Below are 18,812 nucleotides of genomic sequence, written 5' to 3'. Positions count from 1 at the left end.
AACCACACGATGCTTTTAAAATACATGGCAACTGACGATGGATGATGTTTCATCCGAAACATGTCTTGCAATGATAAATGTATTTTAAAAGCATCGTAAGCAGAGTTTATCAAAACCATGTATTTGGCTATTTCAATCCATTTCTCGAATAAATAACGCATAAGATTTATTTGAAACTATCGATACTTTCCAAACTTCTGGTCTAGTCTTGTTTTCTTCCTTATTAGATCAAAAGTTATCCGAAACTAGACTAAAGTTAAATTAGATTAAATTTCCATTTGATTTGTGTTTTTATCCCTATCCGAATTTCATCTAAGAATTCACTGTATCATTTATTGACTTCGCTATGTTGAAATGAATGTTTTTTACTTTTGTCTTTTTTATAATGAGCCTGTACTGTATCTCAGTACCTCATTACTCATTTGAATCATTGATAGTCTCATTTTAGTTTCACATTTGAATTAAATTTGGCAATAACCCTACTTGATTTTTTTTCAGCATCGTCACTAATGTCGGCAAATTGTGACCGTGAATTTTGATTGCGCATTTAAATTTTGTTTTAATAAACTCTTCATGTTTTTTTTTTTGTAATCAACGACAAGAAACTAAATTTTCAGCGCAATTAATTTTTCCATGTCATTACGATGTTAAAAGATATTAGCAAGTCCAAAAGGTTTTGTTGTTTAATTAATTGTAAAAAGAATATATTTAAGTGTATTCATGATCTGTATACTTTAGGGGATACGCAACAGGTCTGTTCCGCGTTGTTTTTAACAAAACGCGATATTTTCCATATTTTCTCTCTGTTTCCAAAAAGAATTGTTCATGGCGGTTAAGATAAAAATCTCAATGAAAATTCCAGATTCAAGTTATTATATCTAAATTTGTGCTGTTTACTTCATTACATTTTACACCGATGTATTTTGGCGTTCTATTGCTTTTAATGTCGGCGACTGTTGTCCCAAACGAATTGCCAAAGGAATTTGAACACATTTAATGGAACTCTTTCTTTAAGGTAACGTACTACTTAAACGTGATTTAAAATTTATGTTTTCTGAGATTTTATTTTCAGAAAAAAGAATTTTGATTTCATATCTGCTTTGGTTAAAAGCTATCTTTGCAGCTATTCCTATATTAATCTGTGGACACGGATAACGGTGTTTGGATGCCGCCTTTCCTTTAAGGCAAGTACCAAACATTATAACATTGATCATGCTAATATAACTTCAAAAATACTTTAGCAATGTTAATAGAATAAAACAATTGCCAAACACACAAGCTTACTTCATTAACCGGCTGACTTTTTTTTGTAAAACGACAGCAATGATTTCTTCTTCTTCGATCGGCAAGCGATCAACTTTCACTTCAGCAGCACGGTAATGCCTTTGAAATACCCGTTTTAATTTTATTTTTTTTATTATTATCGATTCAAAATCCGTGTAGTCAAATCTAGAGTAAACTTTCTGTTAATTACTTTAAGCATTTTATCTTACCTGCTTTTCCAGCTGTTCGTTGGGAAGTGTCTTCTCGAAAAAAAATAGCTCTCCTTCACTGCACTGCACCGGAGAATAGCCAGAAAAACAGCCCATCGCTCGGCTATCATCCCATCACTCACATTAACTCAATGCTCATTGGCTGGCGGTGTTTTCAAAGCAGAATAAAACCCCATGATTCAATGTTGGTGAAGCTTATTATATTTTGCCAAATGATCCCAAACATAAATCTGTTATAATTTGAAACAAATACAGACAATGGAATGCGAATCAGATATTTGGCCATCCTGTTTTCACCGCAAACAGCTAAAACAAGCAAGAGATAAAAATTTGTAGTTTTTGGTGAATTATATTCTATACTGTAACTCTTTTCTTTCCTAAGATTGATTCCTTCAGGGGTGAAGACTGAACCAAGTCCTATACATATTGGACAGTCAGTTGTACTCTATTGGGTCCTTAAATGCTAAACACCTAAACGCCTAAAATAGCTTGATTGCTAATACCAGCTGGGTGGGGGGGGGGGGGGAGAGATAGATACCCTGAGTCCTACTATTTCTGCGTACAGTGTTTCGATTGGCAAAACTCTATGGGTAAAAGCATAGTTAGTAGAAGAGACTCAACTTACTATGGTAAAAGGAAATAAAGTTTTTTGGTCCCTCCAGTAGATTTGATACACATATAACGCTTACGCGTGCCGTGATTGGGTGAATTTCCTCTCTCTCTTTGAAACCTCTCTCGCTAATACGTCCCCGTCTGAAAGTTCAATTTTTTTTAAAAAAAAGAAACCCTCTCCATTAAGCTCCCTACCGTAGATGGTAAATATGAGATGTTATGAACAAGGAAACAAGGCAATTTTTCTCTTTTAAAACTATTCATCTACCACATTTACTTATTATTCGATATTATTGTTGCTATAATGCAAAAATGTGTTACCAAACAGCTGTAAAACATTAAAAGAGTTCACTATATTTGTTTTACGTGTTACATAACTGATATGAAATTTTAAATACCCCTCTCTAATAAGCCCCCCCCCCCTTTCTATAAACCCCCCTACTCATCAAAAAGTCTTTTCCCCCGCCAGGGGGCTAAACAGAGCTTTACGGTACTTTTTACGGAAATGAAAGTCAAAAATGCACCGGCTGAACGTTTGTAATTAACAATGTTGGACGAAAGTGTTCGCTCAAGTTCACACCAGTTTATATTATTTATATATATTTCCATTATATTCATTCTTTTCTTTTTACTAAATGTCATTTAAATCTGCTACAAAAGCTAATGTATATAATGGCTGGAGGTCTCAGCAAGCTCTACTAGCTTCTACTGAGCTTTCCTAAGCCATGCATACATACATATACTATTTAAAAATGGATGTAAGTATTGATTAAATATATATTAGCGTGGGATTTGCTATTTTTTAAAACTAATAACAATCTAGGAATGCGTATGATTTTGCAGTTTGGTAGTCTTTAGCTGATATTTTAAATAGTCGATATGATTCTAATATTTTCAGGTCCTTAGGTAAATTGTTCCATATTTGAGCCCCCGTAAACATTTATGAAAATTTCCCATAATTTATCCTTTTATAATCAATATATATGTTTGAGGCTGTTCGTGTATTGTGGTTATGGATCTTTTCATTTAATTTAAAATAATTACAAATAACGACGTAGAGTCGCTGTTTACAAACGTTCCTATCGACGGCGCTGTAGAAGCCGCACTACGGAAACTAGAGAACGATCCCAGCCTTGCTGACCGCACAACGCTAACACCTGCTCAGATCACTGACCTTCTGACGTTCGTATTGAGATCCACATACTTTCAGTATAACGGATCAATCTACGAACAACAAGAAGGCGCAGCCATGGGAAGCCCGGTTTCCGCTGTTATTGCTAACCTCTACATGGAGAGCTTTGAGGAGCAGGCTATAACTTCATCATCCTACACGCCTAAGAGATGGAAACGCTACGTAGACGATACGTTCACCATCTTGGATCGCGAAAACGTCGACAGCTTCTTACAACATCTTAACATCCAGCAGCCTTCCATCCGCTTCACCATGGAAACAGAGAATGACAGCAACCTCGCCTTCCTTGACACCGCAGTTTCGAGAGAACCAGACGGCCGCCTCGCCACCAGCGTATACAGGAAGCCTACGCACACTGATCAATACTTAGCGTATGATTCACACCACCCTTAATCAGTAAAAAGCGGTATTGTTAAGTGTCTTTACGAGCGTGCTAAACGCCTCGTAACAAAACCATCTGTTATCTCCAAGGAGAAAAAATATCTGTCATCTGTTCTTGTATCTAATGGTTATCCTTTTTCTTTCTTGCAGAAGATCACCAAGACCAGAAAACCGAGCACCAATGCTGAACCCGCGACCGAGTTTAAATCCACTGCGGTTTTGCCCCACGTCACAGGTCTTTCCGAACAACTTCGCCGCTGCCTACAACAACAAGGCGTGCGCGCAGTTTTCAAGTCGGAAACCACACTACGATCACACCTAGTACGACCGAAAGACGCTGTTGATTCCACTAAGCAAGATGGCGTTGTTTACAGGATTCCCTGTGAATGTGGCAAAGTTTACATCGGTGAGACGGGAAGACCTATGCAAGACAGGATCATAGAGCACGACCGGGACATCCGACTCGCCCGTATCCAGACCTCCGCCGTTGCAGAACACACCAACAATACCGGACACTACCCGCTTTGGAATAAGGTAAAGTTTATTGATCGCGACCCACACTGGTACAAACGCAGGGTCAAAGAGGTAATTCACATAAGACTTCACCCCAATAATATCAACAGGGATAATGGAATTGAAATTCCTGAAGCATGGATGCCCACGATAAAAAAAAAAAAAAAAAAAAAACACAACAACAGGAGAACTGTACGACAGCGGACCGCTAAGGGAACAACAGGACACAGAAACGGTGATGATCGAAATGCACCAATCACAGCTGTTGAAAACCAACAAAAATAACTTGATAGATTACCATTAAAGTATCAATACATAAAGAGTGACATATTTAACTCGTATATATTAAGAATCTTTAATGACACATTATTAGCCAATATTTTCTCGTGACGAATAATGCTTGATTGTATACCTGGCTCATTAAACTCCATGTCTTGGAGTCTAGGATAAAATGTTTTATCGCAGTGAGCCAAAGCTTAAAGTACATACGTGATATTGGAGCCTACTCAGTCAAGGAATGATGCAAGTGGCTGTACTTCTTAAGATATAAGCCCATATGCTTATATTTAGTTACAGTTCTTACCAAAAGATAAAACTTTTCCGATTATACCTCCCCCCTCTACTGTAGAGCTTGTTTTGTATTTTACATCGTTAGATATTTCCAGAGACCTGAAATGTTCATTTAACGACAGTCCACCGACTTCATATCTTTATTTTTTGAGAGTTTTGCCATGTGGTTTTCTTGTATGCCTCAAGAGAAATGTTCAGACGCAGTATCCCTTCCAAAAACAATCCCAAACATTTATGTAAAGCAAAATTAATTTTCCTCCAAAAATAGGCTCCCCCCCCCCCCCGCCGTACGTACTTGTATTTAGGTCCTCCCCGAAAATAAAATAAGCCCACCTGAAAGAGCATTGAGTAAATATCGGACAACGCTTATTTTCGGAGGTAAAAAAAAAGATCCAGTAGAAGCAATTCTGTAGTTCCGTGAGAATCAGCAGCTATGTTTCGTTTTAAAACTAAACATATTGCTGTTAGACCTTATTACAAAATTTTAAAAATAACTTAACTCGGAACTGAGTAGCCGAAAAAATCGCTTTGAAATATTACCCATTTATGGTAAAAGGTTTGCTCTTGATGTTTACCCCCCGTCACGCACTTCGGTGATTTCATCAACTTATTTTAATATGTGTTACATCAACTGTTGTGTTTACAGAAAACTGCGTTTTCTTTTTACTAAAATACATTTATCATATAATCCTTCATGTAACTAAAATAGCAACAAAATCGTTCAGTACTATCATTCGAACTTTATATTCTTGCCTGACGTGACACCGCCACTTGGCAAACATCTGTGACTAAATTTAGATCATTACAATTCACGGACAAATTTATTCAAACTGCTTGTCTATATAAGCTCCCGCGCAACGCCGAAAAGGCATTGTAGCAGGTAAAGGAAAACTGTTGGTGCTTAATACAAGAATATTCAGTGAAACAAGTATTATAGTGCTTTGAATTTTCTCAGGTAAAAATCTTCAGCTGGTAGATCTATACAGCTTTCATTTATAGATTTCGACTCCACTGTTTTGTTTCTCGGAGACTCGGATAGTGTCGTCCGTGTCTTTAATCTGCTTTAATTGGTACGTTGTAATTGTGCAATTTCGTCTTTTCGCAGAAAAGTACTAAAAAAAAACAGAAGAAAGGATAACGTTTCTGATTTCATCTTTTCTATTCCAAGAAGCTCGTCAAATAAAACGGACAATTGACAGCATATAAAAGATGGCTGACATTCTGCAAACAATAGCTCAGTTCGCGAACGATTACTGGGTTACACTTTTGGTCGGATTTCTGATTATCTGGATTTACCGGTATGTATGATGCACATTATAAAATACTCATTGATACGACTTTCTTTTTTATAAAGCCAACCAATTTGTGGGTATATACTTTTTTTTAATACTCCTGAACTTGCTGTCAATATTGTTGATAAATTACCAAGTGGGGAGAAAAGAGCCGGTTTTTGTCCTTGGTCACGCAATACACCTCCTCTTGTGTAGCGCGGTACACAACCGTTTTGCATGAAAACATCCTATTATTTTTACCTGTAGCTAATTAAAAGAAAGTAATGCATGCTTTCATTGGTACTTTGACTACTTTAATCAGCTGACTCACTGTTTATCTCCAAGGAATTGTGTTGCACCGTACTCTGCGTTCAAGAAACTTGGAATCTCTGGTCCCACACCGCTGCCATTGTTTGGAAATACAGGACGGGCCCTACTTGATGTAAGTCGTTCTTTTTGCCATCCGGTGTATTGTGTTTGAGCCAGTGTAGCTCCCTGTTGTGGTTGTTCCTGGCCTAATTCATCCCTCTTGCTGCTAGCAATTTTGTCTTGTTAGTCCTTGCAAAATACCCTGAAAAGAGATCTGTTTCAAATTGACGGCACTAGCAGCTACCAGTATGAAAGTGATTAAGCGTACTTTATGACACTCTCATTCAAGTGCTAAAGGGGAGGAGGGGGACTGACCTACTTGGAGACTTTTCATTCTCATTCTTTCCTGTGTAAATCCATTGGGTCACAATCAGGGGGTGTACTGTGGGACACTCTCCTTTTATGGTATTGGCACAGACAGGGATACTAATACATTCAACTCTCTCTAAAACGAACCCGTTGGGATCGACCGGCTCCAACTGTCCGTTTTGGAAAGGTGTCCATCTTATAAGAGAGTTAAATAACAGTAAAATCAATGAAAAACGACAGGGAGAGGACCAACACCCAGTGCCTGTCTTAAAGAGGTGTCCGTCTTATAGAGGTGTCCATTAAGAGAGAGTTGACTGTAACACTTTCTAGAGGTTAACATTGAGTTAAGTACCACTTGGGCAACACTACAGGACTTCCTCTTACGAAAATTTTTCAAATAAGTAAATGTATCCAAATTTGTGAAGATAAACATTTTACCTTTAAAATATTTCTTGTTTGGGACAAAAGAGATGAACAGCTTTGTACTAACTGGCTTAATTGGCTCATAGTCACAAGTGTCGATTAGTGCTCATCAATTAAAGTTCCAAAAGTAAACATTAAATTGAGTCGTCATGCCCAAAAATGAATTCTGGTACCTTTTAAGGGGTATTTTTCAAAATGTTTCGCAAACCTTAGTTTCACTTATAATGGAGATCCCCCTCCCATCCCTTGATGTTATCTGTAGTTAGATTGATTTAGGTATTTAACTTCTTTTTAAGCTGTTTTGATTTTTATTTCTTTATACATGCAGCCAAATGGTGTTCCAAAGCTTCATGTGGAGTGGTACAAGAAATATGGCAAGGTGTTTGGGTATGTAATATCTCAATAAATCAGCAGTAACCAAGTTCCATGTTAAAGTTTAAAAAAGTGGTTTATAATTAATTCAATTTCTTAAATAAATATGTTACAAAAATTGTGTAAGCTATGATTGGTTAGTTCAAGTTCTTTGCATTAACTCAATACAGACCCAGAGAGGTAATAAAGGGAAGCCTCGAGCCAAGTGGCCTGTACTTGCCAGAGCTTATCCCGGTTCTGTAACATTAAGCAGCTAGGAATATTTCTACTCCCCCCTGAATGGGATGCTAGTCCATCGCAGGGTACCGCCCCCCAGCATTATGTCTCCAGTACCCATTTATACACCTGGGTGGAGAGAGGCACTATGAGAGTATACTAAGTGTCTTGCCCAAGAACACAACACAATGACCCCAGCTAGGCCTTGAACTCAGACCGCTCGATCTGGAGTCCGGCGCACTAATAATTAGGCTACTGGGCCTCCCAACCAAGTTTGGTGTTAAATTTAAAAAAATACTTGGTTTATATTAATTCAAGTGGTTAAAAAATGTTCAAAAAAATTGTGTGAGCTATGATTGGTTATTTCAAGTTCATTACATTAAAGCTCCAGGTAAGTACTCCCTGAAAAATTTGGGTGGGGGACGTATGGCTCTTAACTGTTTGTGTCCAAGAAATGCAATTCCCCCCCCCCCCCCACACACACACACACACTAGCTCAGACCTAACCCATTATTCAATACCCTATGTAAAAAGGGCTTCCAAATTATCATAATTTACATGCACTTCTCAAGAGATGAATAATTATTATAATGAAAGTAAAAATAATTTCATTAAACCTAGTAATTGTTGACCAAAGTACACAAACCATGCCCTTACTTCAGACCAAATTGGTCTAAATCTACTACTTCACACCTTTAATTACAGCTCAAAAGCTACACCCTTTGATGCCACACCCAGAGATAAAGTACACAGCCTACATCATGTACACACTTAATTGAGTTGTAATGCACTCATCTTAATTGCATACCTTTCCCATGCATATGGAAGGTCATTTGAAATTTCCAAGGTGGCGAAGGGTTGTAAATGGAAAGTATGAACCTAAACTGAAATTTCCAGGAGAGAAGAGGGGTTCAAACTAATGAATCCTCTGTTGGGGGAGTATGGACATTTTCTGGTATATTATACATTGCTGAGTTATGTAGTTAGCACCTAAGAACACTCGGGAACCAAAGACAAAAACATGGCTGATTTATCAAGAGGAACTGTGAAGTTCTCTCTTGTCTTCTTAAGAAATTATGCTTATATAACATACTCAACAACGTGTGTTTCCAGAAAAAAACCATATATATACCCACCCCACAGAGGGTTTTGAAAATTCCAATGAGTAAGGGTGGGGGTGGAGGGTGTCCAGCAAAGGCCAATAATACTTTTGAAGTAATCTTTATAAAGCAAAACTTGTCCAGGAGTTTCCTGAGAGTTGGTTGGGGAAGGAAAGGAAACCAGCTACTAAATCTGTAGAGGGAGATTGGAGGAACGCAATGCACACAAGTGCACAATACCTTTTTCCTTATAAAAATGCATTATGAGTCAAAGGATAAGTTAAAGGTTAACTGTTTGAAAGTCCTTTTAAAACTGACTAAGTCTTTCAAGTTTGATTTGATTTTTTTGCACATTATAGGCACTTATTAAAATAAAGTTGTACATTGAGTGATGTCATTTTGCCCAAAGCCGGACTGTAACATGATGTGACTGGGAGTATTGCTGCTCCCCTGGACAAACAGTTCGCATGTATCCATTTGCAGTCATGGGTGGGTTTAGGCATTGCTAGTACAGCAGTGTAATGTCTTGTCCAAGTATACATGTATGGTCAGAGCTCAAAGTCAGACCCTGGTTCAATGCAATCACGACTCACTAACCATTAGGTCACAATGTTTTTCGCTTCTGCATCAAGGGTCCCTTAATTTTAATTAATGTTAAAAGTTTGATCGATAAAATATAAGATTGTGTATGTTCACTTTATTTGTATTTTAGGATGTATTTATTCCGTACGCCATTTCTCATGGTTGGTGATCCAGACATGATCAAAGATATTTTCATTAAAGAATTTCCCAAGTTTCACGATAGAAAGGTAAGATTGTACACTACAACTTTTTATTTTGTTTTCCTTGCATATAGTTTTAACACACTTTTATTATAATTCTCTTTATACAATTGATAAAACGATTTCAAGCAGGTCTCCCAGGGAAATATGTTTCTTGTCACATTTTATGCACCTTAATGTACTAAATGCTCTGAATGCTCCTTTCAGGAAACAGATATTTGCATGTCCCTTATTATATATAATTATTAGAAGGCATACTTAGACATATCCAAATTTCATAATGTTCATGATCTTGAATTACACATCTCCAATTGATTTGATTATCAGGGCCTTATGGACGTCCCAAAGCCTTATGATAGAATGTTATCAATTGTAACTGGTCAGAAGTGGAAGGACATACGTAACACTTTGTCACCAACCTTCAGTGCATCGAAAATGAAGCATGTAAGTAAATTTATTGATAACTTAACCATGTACAAAAAATTATTTGTATCATTATGGTTAATGTTTTGGTCAGTTAATGACAAAATATTATTGATAGCATCTTAATACTCAGGTGAAGTGTGGCAGCTAGATGGGATATAGGTTGACCCTATTCGGTGGAATGATGGATTGGGACTAAATTTCAACCCAGTTTAATTTGCTTGCGGTTTAAGCTTTTACTTGTTAGTTAGTGGTAGGTTTCATCCCAACATGCTTTGCATCCTGATAGAAATACAGTAAGGGTATCATAGTATATTGCCCTAAACAACAAATAAAAGCTTACCTCCACACTTCAGCAAGCAAACGGGGTTAATCTGTTCCGTAAGCTAACCAGGGTGAAGCTGACTGCAAGCAAACAAGTGACATTATATTCTGTCATTTGCCAATCTGCTGAAAAGGGTCACCCCAGCTAAATATAGCTAAGCCTGGTCTCATTGGTCACAGCGGAGCGTGTCTGTTGTCTAAAACACTGTGGAACAAGTGCCCCGCCTTACAGCTGTTTATTGTGCAATTCCAGAAAATATCCATTCCCACTCTATAGAAGGCCATTGTAACTTCCAAAGGGGCAGGGGCCTCAAAAGAGACAATATGCCCTTTAGAATTGGATGGAAAATTCCACTAAACTTAAGCCCCATCGTGCTATATATAAACTCAGTATTTAATTTTCTCTGTACTGCATGCACCAGTTAGAAGATCCCATCGTAGATATTACAGATCGGGGTTTAGCACTGGGACAGCCTGATATATGGAAAATTGAAGGATTTTGTTATCTGGCACTTTTAGATGATGACTTTTATGAACGAAGCACTAGACACCTTAATGCAAAAAGTGGACAAGATTTCCAAGACAGGAGAGATCGTTGATTTTCACAGGTAGTGTTTTTATAGTAAGTGCATGTACAATTTTGTGCTCACTACTGAAATAAATATAAACATCTAGTTTGTAAGTTGTACTGGCCCCAGTTCTAATAAGAATGTTGTAACTTACTTTGACATTGAGTTCTCCAGGTTAAGAGTTTGCAAAATTGTCTGATTGAAACAAATTAATACATCATGTAATTTCTGACTACTGAATGGTAATTGCAGTTTAACCTTAAGACTTCTACAACTCCTTGTTCAGGCAGAATGCAATGGAAGTCAGAAGTTCTTAGATGTTTCTCCTGAACTGTTCCCTTTAATTTTAAATAATTATGTGGTTTACTAGTTAATTAATCACTTAATTTAATAAATACAAATTTTGCACTTTTATCATGCTTTCCCCTTTTTAGAGCTCCTGCTGCACACCCAGTTTCCTTTCCATGATATATATGGGACCCCCCACAGATCTTTCAGTAATAAAAGCCGGTCTTTGTAAAAGACTCAATAGAAATTCTCAAATTTGTTTTCTAGGTGGCTTCAGAGTCTGACCATGGAAGTAATTTTGTCAACAGCATTTGGAGTCAAGGCAGAAACGCAAACTGTTGAAAATGATCCAATCACTGAACTAGCAAAGAAGGCCATGGCACCAAACCCTCTTCTTGGAATAATGTGTAAGAAATTATAATTATTGCTTTTGTTTTTCTAATAATACTAAAAATGAATGCTTTTAATTATGACTTTGTTGCTTTTAAATACATATCACGTGCCAATACAGAATTAACACTGAAAATTATTTATCAAATTAGTAATAAAGTCCAATATTATTAGCGGGGCGGAGCACTATGGGTAAGGAAATATGGTAATTTTGAGAGTGTGCAATTTGAAAGTGCAATTTCTGCGATTGGAGTTGACGATTTATCTCGGCTACGGACCTTTCTTGAATAGTATACGTTTAATAACTTCAATAAAAGTATTTTCAACAGGAGTATTTTCACAAAATTTTAAAAACCAGAAAATATGTGTGGAGCTCCGCCTTTAGTGTTGGCTAAATCTATATATTTTAATAGAGAAGAGGACGGATGTACACACAACTCTGTCTTGTTTGAAATGGGACCTAGCTGGTTAGCCACTAAAATCCTTTTGCCACCATTCTGTATACAGACTGGACGTTTTATGAAGTATGGTTTTTCGTTAACGGTTAGCACTTAACTTAACCACGTTACTCTATTTTGTAGTGCTTATACCATTTGGAGACCGTTTATTGAAGTATCTCCCAGACCCTTTTAATTTTGAAAAGATTGGGGCGGTAGCAGCAAATATTATCGCTGAGAGGACAAAAGCAGATGGCAACAGTAAAGCTTATGTAAGTAGATAACCCTGTCAGTGTCTGGAAGTGTCCGTTGTTGACACTTGTAGTTCAAGCTTGTAGTTCAACTTTTTAAGGCCTTGGCCTTTTAATGAACAACCAGTTATAACTTCTTTCATTCCTTGACGATCCTTGACCTTCCTGCTTCGTCAATTTTGAACTAAAATCAGACTTCCTTCAGTTTTTCACAAACTTTTACATCCTTGTTTCAGCGGAAAGACATGTTGCAATTGATGCTAGATGCCAAAGAAGAAACAGGAGGAGAAAAAATTGATAATGATGATATTATGGCTCAAGCTCTTGTGTTTCTTTTCGCTGGATATGACACATCTAGCACCACTCTGGGCTTTGTTTGTTATCATCTCGCCACTGATACGCATGTGCAAGATAAACTTAGAGACGAGATTGACCATATGTGGCCTGGAGACGAGGTAGATAACTTTTTTTTGTGTTGGCGCAGCCCTAACTCGCGACTCTTGTTTTTTTTATTATTACAATAAGATTTCAATTTTAAAAAAGTTAGCGACCTTTTAGAAATACCAAACTTTATTCGTGTGTCGTAATAAAATGGCCGAGGGAAGATCCCTCCACTAATAGCAGACACCTAAAATTAAAATATTACTCAATACTGAAGGCTAAAGTCTTACATCAAAAGTCTTAAAATACAAAAAGTCCTTACCCTAACTCCATATTCATAAATAAGCTAATTATACACTAACAAGTTAAAGAAAGATCATATAGATGTTAAGGTGGTGTTAACTATTGCACATGTGACAACCGTTACATTCATCAACAGTGCGGTAATGTGTCTCCCGCGTATGCGTGCCTTGAAACTAGAGAGTGTTCTACATGAAAAGGAATGAGATTCAAATGACGTACTTTGACTACCCCTTAACTATAAAACTATTTGACCATTAAAGGCAGGATAAAGTTCTGCCTATAATAGATTATAGCAATGTAATAAGATGGTACCTTCCGAAATTGAATATACTGGTGTTCATAATAAAACCCCGTTGGAGTAGGTCTTTAAATGGCGATTAGTGCCTTTACGAAGAACAAGCAGTTCCCTTGCGTCCGAAAACATATTTTATAACGAAGACAGAAAATTATGTCTTAGCTCTATTTCGCTGAATATAACTATTTTATCTGCAGGTGTCGCCGTCATATGATGTCCTTAACAAGATGGAATACCTTGACATGGTTATTAACGAAGCAATGAGAATGTATCCCCCAGGGTTTGCGTAAGTATGGGAGAAAGACGGCATTAATAATAGGTTGGGTATTTGCTAGCGCTTTGTCGGCCTAAATTTTAATATTGAAGGTTTTTTGTCGGCCTAGAATTCTGAAATTGAAGGTTTCCATCTCAGAATCGGTTCACTATCGAACATTTATCACAACTGGTTTACTGTCGTTTGTGTAATCTATGCTCTACGTACTAGTTGAAAGTGCAGGTTGAGAGTTGCTCGAAAGAGCCAATAAATCGAGAAGTGAATTGCCCGAGACACGTTGTTTTCTTAGAAATAGCAAATTATTGTTAATCGAAAGGCAGGATAACATATTATTGCAAGCAGTAGGTAACAGCTTTTTAACTATAAACGTTTCTCTCATTGTGCTCATTACCACCCTAGACAACAGAGAGATTGCAACGAGACCTGCACCATCAAAGGAGTTACCATTCCAAAAGGAATGCCGATCATGGTTCCATGTTATGCAATTCATCATGACCCGGAGATTTGGCCAGAGCCCGAAAAGTTTGATCCAGAGAGGTGAGGGGACGATCCCTGGTGTTTATCTCGGCTGCTATGTGCATAAGATTCCATCATCGTTCTTTCTATTTCTCTTCTGTTTCGTCTCATGACAGACGTCTTCGTTTAACTTGTCTTCTTTTGTCTTAGGCTATCATCGTTGCTACCACTGCCATTATACTTTTTCCAGCATAATTGTTAAGACATGAGTAAGCGGTAATTGCTCTTATGTTTGGTTTGTTGTTCACCTTAAGGTTACTTTATGTAAGTGGCTACTAATTTTAGCGATTTTAGCGAGTTGGACGAAAATCGCTAAATTTTGTCTCGGTCAAATTTAATACGCGTTAAATTTAAATACCCCCTCCCACCCCAAAGGAAAACAAAATTAAATAAAGCTGACTTGAACATTCTTTAAAGAAATGGATGCCGGGCCCATTTTCTGTCATTTTTGTTAACTTTGTTCTTCTGCCAATGCAAGTGTTCGTTCAAATTCAAGTGAGTTTGTTCTTTTACTGAACATTTATTTCCATCTTAGCTAGATGTTCATTAAGAACTGGTTTACACGATATCGCTAATTTTTTAAATTTTCGGAAAATCGCTAAAATAAATAGTAGCTAAATCTTGCTCAGAAAAAATCGCTAAAATTAGTAGCCGCTAACAATAGTAACCTTACGGTATTCAGTAGTAGAAACTCAGCCGTGTCCATTGGAAATCCGCGAATCTGATTAGTAATCCCATTATTTTCTATTCGCTGTTAGCATAACCACACTGACCTACTATTGGTAATCGCGCAATCTGATTGGCTACACAGGTGCCTACTATCGATCCGTAGAAGGCTCTCGGAGCCCGCGCGTAGTCTTCGCTGAATTTTATCAATCAAAACCTTCAATAAATCAATTCTAGCGATATTCTGAGTTTAATAGATCGGTCAGTGGGTTATGCTAACACAATTAGACGGCTCGCTCTCGGTTTCTACCGGCTTTTGATAGTTGGCTCGGGGCTTCGCCCCTCGCCAACTATCAGCCGGTAGAAACCTCGAGCTTGCCGTCTAATTGTTAAATAGAACACGACCACGCCAGGGTTGGTCTTCAAAAGGACAGTTTATCTTGGTTTTTGTCTAAACCTACTTAAAATTGTATGTTTTTGGAATGCAATTCTATAGAGTTTCTACTAGAACAATTTGACTACTCGTCCTCTTTCTTTGTGAGCCATAGCCAACTCGGCTGTGGCTCGTTGACTAAAATAACATTTCGACAAGCAGACTATATTTTAGTTCTATATTTTTCAATCGTACTTTATGTTATGTAGCTCTATGTAAAGTGGTCATGGGGCTTACAGTGCGACGCGCCTTACCGTGGCCACCGAACAAACTTTTTTACAACTGTCATCTTGGAAAAGTTTACGTTTTCACTTCGTTTTGTTGATAAAAACGATGTAAAAGTATCTATTTGATTGCATTCAACTTTGCAAGGAGACGTGTTCGTCAAACAATAATATTACGAGAGCACGGTAAGGCGCGTCGCATTGTAAGTGATGGTTTCTTCCCGACTTTTTAAAACGTTTTGTTAATTAAATTTAGTTGGTCTTTGACAGGTTTACCGAAGCAGAGAAAGCAAAGCGTCATCCTTATGCATTCTTGCCGTTTGGATATGGTCCACGCAACTGTGTCGGCATGAGATTTGCTTTGCTGGAGATTAAGCTGACTCTGGTGAGGTTACTGAAGAAATACAAGCTGGAGCGCACAGAAAAAACAGCGCCGGTAGGTTTTTATACTATTTATTACAACTTACGATGCGTGCCGTGTACGAAATGTCACAAAGGCTTGCTTGCCTTTAATTTTTCTGTTAGTCTCGACAACAATCACGGCCGATCCGACCATTCAAGGTCGTTTTTGCTGTAGTCATGTAGCTGTTTGCTTCATTCTTTGTGTAACGAAGATCACTTAATTTGTTTTCTTTCTCTGCAGGCCCCGTTGGGTTTTACTGTTGCTGCTGTTCTTAGCTGCTCTCCAGGAAAAGTCATGCTCAAGGTTTCACCAAGAGAGTAAAGTGCGCCATCATTTACTAAGTAGATAACTAGACTTTCTAGAATTAACCTCTATTGGTCTATTTTTTAAAATAGTTTATCAGAGGTTCGTTGGAAAAGCTTGTTTGTTTTGTAGAACCAGAAATATAAATTAAATTTAGTGAACTAGTGTACTGCGTCGTTTTATTCTGTTGTTAGTAACTTTAAAGGACCTTAGTTAGCCATCGAAATTATGAAAATTGTATGGTGAGGCGAAATCTTATTGCTTTGCTGTAAGTTGTGTTACTGGATATCTGTTTAATTACCTTAAACAGTTTCACAGTGGACTCTTTGGTTTAGCGACACGCTCTGGGTAAAACGTAATACCGAAATTCTCGTATGTAAACAAAAACAAAGATGTGGCTGACTAGGGGCCTTTAAGAGCCACTGAACTTCCGGATTTTGGCTCTCTATAAATGATCATGAAATGTATTATTTGCGGGGCTCCCGCAGACGGAGCCCACACGGCCTAAGAGTCATCGAGCTGAAAAAGTTTGGTTGTCACGAAATTGTAAGCTCGTACGAACGTACACCACTTGCACTGTCAGTAGGTGAGCTGAGCCCCATAATGACGGTGCGAGAGTTAAGTAAAGTAGAGTAGAGTAGAGCAGAAAAGAGCAGAGCAGAGCAGAGCAGAGCAGAGCAGAGCAGAGCAGAGCAGAGCAGAGCAGAGCAGAGCAGAGCAGAGCAGAGCAGAGCAGAGCAGAGCAAAGCAAAGTAAAGTAACGTAAGGAAAATTACGAGTCAAAAAGGAAATAACTATTCACTACCAGTACTTTCTTGTTTGCATTACGCGATAATTCGAACGATAATTAAAAGTTATTGCCTTTATTTACAAGTCAGCACCACGGTCAAGAAATATAAAAGGAGTCGAGCTCCGGTTTTAGGTCTTGCTAAATCTACATTATATTGATTGTGCAGTTCATAGTAATCGTCCCCGGAATCAAATCGGGAAACTGGGTGTACTCAGTGTGTTCTCAACATACTTTTCACTTATTGAGCACGTGCAATGAGAAGTAACAAAACGGCAGAGTAACTTGGAGAACTTAAATTAAGAGTAAAGAACTGTATTCTGAGAACTGTCGTAGAGGAAACTAGAGGACGGTACAATGGACAAAAATAAAGGATTTAAACGGATTGCTGTATGGGTTTTTGAGCCCGGGACCCGCGGGGTTTAAGAAACTGGTTGGCTGAACAGTTTTCCAGGTTGCTCTCTTTGTTTGTAATGAAGCCATGATTTTGCCATTTAGATCCATAAAAGGAATTGTTTCGCTAACATAAAGTCTGTTCAAGATTAATAGCGAATATTTTGCAAAATTATACTTAATAAAAGGACCAAACTTATCCGTTACAACGAGCGAGCACTTATGTAACTCGTATAAAGCACAGGCTTGGCAGTAAACAACGAAGTTGTTCTGAAACAAATTATCACGATCAGTAGTACATTTGTTTCAAAACAGCTTTTAGGCAAAGTAAGGTAATATTCCTGTAAATAAGTTAACCAATAACTAAAGAAATCTTCCCGGCTTGTGTAAGTAGTCATACCTGTAGCTATTATTGAAGTGAACTTTTATTTCTGGCCAGAAATGGTTTTGTTTTCAATAAATATCCCTTCATTTTCTCAGTTTCGTAGCTTGACACGTTATATATATTCCTAAAATAGCTGGACTGCATGCCAATACCTGGCGGTTAAATAACAGAAACCTCACAATAAAAACAGAACTTGAAAACTTTAGTCACTCTCCAGAATCTTTTTGCGTACAGTGTTTCGATTGGCAATACGTTTGTATTAATCTAACAGACTCGTTCCAGACCTATCCGCGACAGCGTACTTTAAGTGACAACGCAAAAGCGACAACGTGGACCCTCCTACGTGGACCCTTCAGTAGACTTGAAAGTGATACATGCATCACAGGAAACACTTGCATACTCGAGTGACATTTAGAAAATAAAAACAGAAATACCGCGCGCCGTGATTAGTTGAAAACCCTTTGGATACTGCATACACTCGAGAAATTCTTTTTTAAAAAAAGCTATGGATGTAAAGGAATAACCAATGTTTGTGGCTTACTATCTTTAGGGTCCCTTCCCAACTCGTGAAACGTATAGAGTGGAGTGCGATAAAATTTGTGTTTATTTTGGCGCGTGGTAATCGCGAAGTCAGCAAGTTCTTGCGAACGGAAGTGTAAGTCACGAATGCACCGGTTGGACGTTCCCAATCAAACATTGTCAGTCACGCAAAGTGTTGGACATTTTTGTCTAACATTTTGAGTCACGAATAACGTTTGATCGTGTAGCCGGTTCATTAAGCGTCATGTCTTGGATAAAAAATGTTTTATCGTTCAGCCGAGGCCAGTGATCTACATGATGCAGGAGCTTACTCGAGGAATGACGCAATTGACAGTACTTCTCAGTTGATAGGGTCTGATATTAAAAGTCTCTTCCTGTATGTATTTAAGGCAAAAGTTAAGTTAGGAAGGATAACCACTTTATAAACATTTCTTTCTTAACTACTTCAATGATCTCTTATGTCTTTTGATAATTTGTTGTACAGCTAACAAGTGTGTGAACGTTGTCGAACAAAAGAAATCGAAAATCAGCTTGGAATCATTTGGGACCATCAAATAATATTCTGAATATTGTGTTTTCATTTTGATGAATTGTTAGCTGTCATATTGCTGCTATAAGCAATAT

At 37.7% G+C, this 18,812-nt stretch overlaps 2 protein-coding genes across 4 annotated transcripts; both read left to right on the top strand.

Annotated features, from left to right (window-relative positions):
• Window positions 1-3,354: 3,354 nt before the first annotated feature.
• On the top strand, window positions 3,355-3,690 carry LOC144642287 (uncharacterized). Its single transcript, XM_078501259.1, has one exon. It carries the CDS (start codon window positions 3,355-3,357, stop codon window positions 3,688-3,690), a length of 336 nt encoding a protein of 111 aa, XP_078357385.1.
• Window positions 3,691-5,590: 1,900 nt separating this feature from the next.
• Window positions 5,591-17,743, top strand: LOC144644076 (cytochrome P450 3A24-like). Of its 3 annotated transcripts, none has more exons than XM_078503488.1 (14): window positions 5,591-5,716; window positions 5,933-6,059; window positions 6,378-6,474; window positions 7,462-7,520; window positions 9,534-9,630; window positions 9,931-10,047; window positions 10,870-10,958; window positions 11,475-11,614; window positions 12,179-12,306; window positions 12,522-12,740; window positions 13,462-13,550; window positions 13,938-14,075; window positions 15,648-15,813; window positions 16,021-17,743. In XM_078503488.1, the coding sequence occupies exons 2-14, from the start codon at window positions 5,971-5,973 to the stop codon at window positions 16,099-16,101; spliced, it is 1,509 nt and encodes a 502-aa protein (XP_078359614.1). In that variant the 5' UTR covers window positions 5,591-5,716; window positions 5,933-5,970; the 3' UTR covers window positions 16,102-17,743. The 3 variants fall into 3 exon arrangements, 2 of the variants coding, with proteins under 2 accessions (XP_078359614.1, XP_078359613.1); XR_013569027.1 differs by having other exon boundaries at window positions 5,594-5,716; window positions 5,867-6,059; window positions 15,634-15,813; XM_078503487.1 differs by having other exon boundaries at window positions 5,609-5,716; window positions 5,867-6,059.
• Window positions 17,744-18,812: the final 1,069 nt, after the last annotated feature.

This window comes from Oculina patagonica, chromosome 2 (genome assembly GCF_052425735.1).
Source record: "Oculina patagonica isolate OP01 chromosome 2, crgOcupat, whole genome shotgun sequence".
In the NCBI taxonomy this organism is placed as follows: domain Eukaryota; kingdom Metazoa; phylum Cnidaria; class Anthozoa; order Scleractinia; family Oculinidae; genus Oculina; species Oculina patagonica.
This window is presented reverse-complemented; position numbering and strand designations above follow the sequence as displayed.